At 37.3% G+C, this 6,560-nt stretch overlaps 1 protein-coding gene across 1 annotated transcript in view; it reads left to right on the plus strand.

The window, feature by feature from the left end:
• LOC142373355 (uncharacterized) overlaps nt 1-5,705 on the plus strand; it is a gene marked incomplete at its 5' end in the record, with an annotated part of 34,464 nt that extends 28,759 nt beyond the window's left edge. The window contains one exon of the mRNA XM_075456559.1: nt 5,481-5,705. Within this exon, the coding sequence (XP_075312674.1) occupies nt 5,481-5,683 (203 nt within the window). The remainder of the gene's footprint in view (nt 1-5,480) is intronic.
• Nucleotides 5,706-6,560: the final 855 nt, after the last annotated feature.

Genomic DNA, 6,560 nt, shown 5'->3' on the forward strand with positions numbered 1-6,560 from the left:
AACAAAAGTTAGAAGAAATGATAACGACTATCTAGATATAACAATGCAGTAAAATTAAACAAAATAAGAATAATCAGAAGGATAGAAATAAGAAGCTTCCTGCCTGGAAGAAAATATGCACACTCCTGTGAGGGAAAATCTGTATCTGAAGTAGCACACAAAACTCTTCTTATTTCACACACTTGCATCCAAAACTTGTTTTTTTTTTATGACGTACCCTGAGACTGTACAGTCACGGTCAAAATGCTTGGCACACCCGGTTTACAAGAGTGTTATTCAGACGTTCTTCAGAAATAGATGTAAACATTTCCCAGTTGTGTGTAATCAGAATAGTCTACTTATAGGGCCAAGTTTGTTAAAATAAGGAAAAAAGTACTTGCATGAAATATACCTCCAAAACAATTACACATGCTGCTCATTAAAATTTATTGGCTGAACTTTCTTTTTCTTCTTCAATCATTTATCTTTGAATATAAAATACTGTTGGATGGAAACACTGATAATTCAGTACTAAAACGTGTTTGGTAGAAGGGAAAACAGTCTGTGGAAAAGGTGAATATGATAAAATGCAATTGAAATATCAAATCAAATGACCTACAAATACACAAACAATGTTACATAAAACTCTTTCAAGAGCTCATATTTGTGTCATTAATTGACCAAAGATGACTAAAGCTGTCATCAGGTATTCCATCATGTCAGTTTAATTTCTATTAATTTCTTGTTATGTCATTGGATTATTTCTAATAATTTAAGATTTTTGATGTTATTTCTTGTAAAAAAAAAAGTTAGAAACAAACTTGTTAAATGTAAAATCAGCTTTTTGTTGACTCAAATATAATCACCTTTAACCTCTAATCCGAAATAGATGCCCGCGGGCGTTGCTAATGCTAAAATGGCCGCTAAACGACAAGACTAGCAGTGCTAGCTGTTACTCCATTTGTAGTCAGCTCGAAAAAACATGGGTTGAGTGCCAGCTATAACCAAAATACACCACAGCCATGAAAATCACATGCATCTAATAAAACGTACCCACTTCTGGTCAATAGCGCGAACGTTTCATCCAGCAAATAACCCTTTTTGCAAAGCTGGACGTTGGCAGACACGCATGCACGAGCAAACACCAGTTAGCTTGCTAAGCAAGTGACCGGTGCAGTGGAATTGAGAAACAGGAACAGTCATAGCAAACCCCTCTATAAAAACACCATTTTAGCAAGCAAATTAAAAAATAGTTACGCTTCCTTACCTTGATTGAGCCGCTGCTCCTTCCCAAAAACGTGTCGTGTCTTCTTCGTTTCCCTCGTCTTCTTCTTGGCGGGTGTATGTGCCGTGTCTCTCACGCGGTTTGAGTCACAGCCCTTTTACATACAGCCGTTCCACTTCCTATTCGCCCCATTATAAAAAATTTGGCTGCAGTTCAGTTGATTTTCTCTGGGGGCGCTGGCGAGATAATAGAGATAATAGATAATAATAATAATAATAATAATAATAAAAATAATAATAATAATAATAATAGAGATAATAGAGACTCTCTGGTTTGAGTACTCAATCACTTGCACTGACGTAATCGACGTGAGAACGTTGGATGACGTAAACTGAGGATGCGCATAAAATATCAAATGTATTATGATTTTTTTAAAAATGTAAACAGTTTTTACAACATATTAAAATAAATTAAGTGAAATGTTTGTAAATCACTTGCAAACCATAATCAATTCCTTGAATGTTGCAATGAAATAGGCATTGAGCATCCAATTTTTGCTACTGAGAGAGAATCAGGGCCTGTCTCTGCTGTTAAAAATGTTGATTATGTTAAGAGAAAAGCCAGAGATGTTTTAGGCATAGAGGTCATGCAATCTGTTGTCTCTGTAAAGTGGTACATCCTTAAAGGATAAGACCGTTTTTTTTACATTGGGCCCTTGATTTCACATTATGTTATAATGTGAAATCAAGGGCCCAATGTCAAAAAACCGGTCTTATCCTTTAATGGCAATAAGTACATTAGTGGGAAATCTATGATTATCGTAGATGTTGATGATGCTTTCCCACTGTTTGGACTGATAAAAGACATCTTTTTGATAGATTCTTCTTTTATTGCTTTTGAGTTCCAGCGTTATGAAAAACTGAATCTGAGTCCAGAGTTGCTGGCACATGAAGTGGCAGTTCCCAATGCTGCCCAGGCCACAGAGTTTGTTAAAGAACTAATAGACTGCCTCTCCTATTTTTCTAGTTTGTTGGAAAGACAGTACCTTTGTACCAATAAAATATAGTCTTTGTGATGTTATTGCCCACAGACAGTAATATGGATGAACAATAATATTGTATGTTTTTTTTGTGTGTGTGTATTGTGTACAAAAAAAAGCAAAAAAAAAGTTATTGCCTACAGACGGTAAAATGGAGGGAAAAAATACAATGAAAAATATAATAAAATAAATACATGAATAAAGAAAGAAAGAAAAGGAAAAAAATCCCTACTTGGCATATTTGTTTTATATATCCCCTGTGCATTTTGTATCTGCAAGAGTTGTCTGCCAAGATTATGTCCTCGGTTATTAGTTGCTTCGTAAAGAAGCGTCTGCCAAATGTAATTTAATGTAATATTGTATGTTGGCCTATAAGGTTCCCAATTTGTCTGTTTCGTGCTCCCTGCAGTTTTGTGAACAAACATTTGTCATATGCTTAAAATCCAAGGAATAAAGTGTGTTTTCAGATATTTTCTGTGTGACTCTTGAATCAAGCATGTTGAGTTTGTTATTGAATCTTAAAACAAGATTTATTTTGATGAGACTTTGGAGGAGAAATGTAATACATCTTATTTTAAGTGTTAATTGTCTCATTTTATGATTCCCAGCCTGTTTGAGACAAAAAAAAGTAAAGTTTTGCTTGATTTAAGATTATACTATTAAGTTGAAGACTTAAAAGGGGAAATTAATTCTTAAAACAAGAAAAAATATCTAGAACTTCTAAATGTAACGTTTTTTTTCTTGGTAAGAACCAAATAATTTGCAGTGTTCAAATCTCTTAGTCCTGGTCAAACTCTAGCAGCAGTAGCGTTCTGGATGAGCTGCAGATGTTTAATGCTCTTTTTGGGAGAGAAAACCTTTAATTCTGCTGAGAATTACGAGGGAAAGATCAAACGCAAGCTGATGGACCTGTAGAAGGATCAAAACATCTACCCAAAACCTTCAAACGGTACCGTGAGTCCCAATGACTCTGCCAGGATGAATGTATAGGTTTTGGACGATAGCATTCTGTTTGATTTGATGCAAAGACAAATGTACAGATGTGTGTTTTACAGTGAAACCTTTGACATAATGCCGTCAGCCTGACATGGCAACTCTGCTGATCAGAGCTGGTTGGACAGTGCATTTATTTAAAGAATCAAACGCTTATTTTCAAAAACTCTTTTTAGAATTGGAACTTTTTGAGCTGGTCTCACTTTTGGTTACCGTGGAAATGAACAATGCACCTGTGAAGCCTGTGAGACTGGAAATGTAGACGCCCCTAGCGGCCGCAAATGGAATTTGCTCCGGGGCTAGTCTAGTCACTTGCGGTCGTTTTGCAACGTTCCAAATCAAAACTTGATCGAGCCAATCAAATCGTGAGGAGTGGGGTCTGAGGCCGGGCTACCTAGTGACGACAGAGGGGCGACGTTTCAGTGTGTAGTTCCAGAGAGAGGTTAAAAGAAAAAAAAGTTCCATTAGCTAGCTCTCTTCAGCTTTATAGGGAAACGAAGTAAACTTACATCTTAGAGCAATCCCCAGTCAATTGCGATTATGTACTGAAGACAGCGGGCCGATCTTCGTCTCAGAGCTGACAAAACTCTCCGGCATATGAACGGTCAAATTCCGTTAACGGGACGAGAGTAGTCGAAACGGCTAAACCGGAAGTGCGTTGCTCACTGCGGCTAGCTTTAGCAGCGCCGAATTCGTGGGAACAAAAAAACAAAATTGTAATTGACGGTATTTTGTCAGATTTTCAACACCTTGGGGATCTAAACGACTACTTTCTCGCCTGAAAATGTTTCAAATGTTGCTAAAGTTTACAGAGTTTAGAGCTTAAGAGAAATCAGCTTTTCAGGCCATAGACTACAAACCACAATGTAAATTCCGTCGCGTTGACTACGTAAAACTTCTTCATCGCTCTGATTGGTTTTTGCGCCATCCTATTGCGTGGCGTTGAACTTGACAGACAGCCGTTTATCCCGCCCACGCTGCTATCCAGCGTCACTAGACCCCTGTGCAGCTTTTTGCTGTACGGGTCTGGCTTGCTAGGCTATGTGAGACTGATCTGTGTGAAGACGTCTATAAACCTGAATAATCAGACACCACTCAATCATAAAGGGTGAGAAATCTTTTCCATGCTCAAATGTAACCTGAATAATCATACCTGTTGTATTGTTGTCCATATCCTTTCATCTGAATATGGTTCAAACTGGAGGAATTTAAAGGACAAACTTAAGTGTGCCAAGATTGCCTATTTTAGCTAAACACAATTCCAAAGAAGGTATGTTTATCTATCAATGTGTTTAGGGAGATAATCCCTACACTTATTATTGTTATTGATATATTTTTTTTTTCCCCATTTATTAAGCCAAAGTTGATTCACAGATGGAGAAACTTCTCATGGAAGAGAGAGACAATAGCAGCAAAATGACATTGCTAGGAAATATTTGAGGCATTTTCTGACCAATATATAATTAAAAACATATGCTTGGGGACATTTTTATAGTATATAGAGAAAAATATTGCCATGGTCCATGTTTGAGTGCAAACAGGCTGGAAACAGACTAATGTCAAAACAATAACTTTATGTGCAAATTAAACAAAAACAAAGCAGCAAAATACAAATCGGTAACTAGGTAATGTTACCAGGTAACATGGTGATTGAGTGACAAGACAAAGGCAACTGAGGGCATCCAAGAACGATGGCTGGAAAACAGGCCAAACTGAATGGACAAGAGGGCAGAAATAAGAAACTGAACAAGAAATAAGGCTCCACAAAATAATACAAAAATCAAAGCAGGGACAAAGGCAAAGAACATAACAAGCACCCAATGATAGATTATAAAGTAGAACAAGACAGAAACCAAAAGACAAAGTCAAAACCTCCACCAATCCAGTCCCAAGAAGATATCAGAGATATTAACAGAACATGGCAGGGATCCAAGAAACTGGAAGATAAAATTGAATGATACATTCCAACTAAAGAATCTTCATTTTTCACTTCTGCCATGCATCTTGACCCCTTCTCCCATGTAGTTTGGAAGAATGATTCCATTCACCATCTTTGTGCGCCGTAGTGACTGTCTCTATCTCTGCCTGCTTTTCCTTCACAGAAACAATGCACACACCTGGACAGACCGTGCGAAGAGGGCGAGGATGGTGTCAGTGAATGTGCGCCGGATCAGCCAACCCGCACTGAGAGGAAGCCGTACTGCTGTGCGAAGAGTTTCAAGAGACGGGGGCATTTGATAAGACATCAGCGCATCCACACTGGAGAAAAGCCTTATGCCTGTGAGCAGTGTGGGAGTTGTTTCAGTCTGTCAGGGAATTTGAGAGTTCATCAGCTTATCCACACTGAAGACAAGCCTTACCCATGTGAGCAGTGTGGGATGCTTTTCAGTCAGTCAGGGAATTTGAAAAAACACCAGAAAACTCACATGACAGAATTGGTGTTATAACTTACTGTTATAAAACAAGCAATAAATTCTTTGTGTACGACTGAAATGGTCTCCATAACATTTGTTTGCATGCAACTTAAATTGTCAAATGCTGTCTAATGTTTAGTAAACACACACAGAACTATTCTTGGTTTCAGTGTTGCTTTTGGTAACATGTTAACATCAGCTTCTATTATTACCCTGAGGAACAGTGTCTACATGCATATGCACTGTACATATTACATTAACCTTGCTCATTTTCTCAGTATCAATTAGTTGATTACAACACTGGCCATTTATATTTTACAAAGAATTATATCTATCAAAAACATTTAAATGCCTCAAATAATTGCAAGCCATGGAGCTATTTTTTAAAATCAAATTAAGAAAATCAGTTTTTACAAAAGAAATTAAAGCAGCACCAGGGAAGTTTTGAACCATAAAACTATGTGCTTCTGACTTGTTTTGAAACATTTGTTCTGAAGCCTGAAACTGCCCTGTAGCGCTGGGAGGCTGAGATTCCACAGTTCAGGATTTTGGTTTCCAGCCCCGCACCACAGCTTTGTGGCCTCAACATGGCAACAAACTCATGTGTATGGCTGTACATGAGCAGGGTTCACAGGTATGGGCTTACATGGGTCTCAGAAATGATCTACAAATGTTATCTACAAATATGCCTTGAGTTACGCACGTGTTTTGCTATCCACAAAATTCCTATTTGTAACTTGTGTGTTGGTTTTTAATATATGTGCATTTGTAAATATATAATTTTCCATTTGTAAAACTGAAAATTCTATTTGTGTAAAAAAAAAAAAAAAAAAAAAAAAAAGCCATTTGTGAAACTCGTGATTCACAAAGAACACATCCAGCCACAGAACTTGTATAAATACCGTACATA

This window comes from Odontesthes bonariensis, chromosome 22, assembly GCF_027942865.1.
Source record: "Odontesthes bonariensis isolate fOdoBon6 chromosome 22, fOdoBon6.hap1, whole genome shotgun sequence".
NCBI classification, from domain to species: Eukaryota; Metazoa; Chordata; class Actinopteri; order Atheriniformes; family Atherinopsidae; genus Odontesthes; species Odontesthes bonariensis.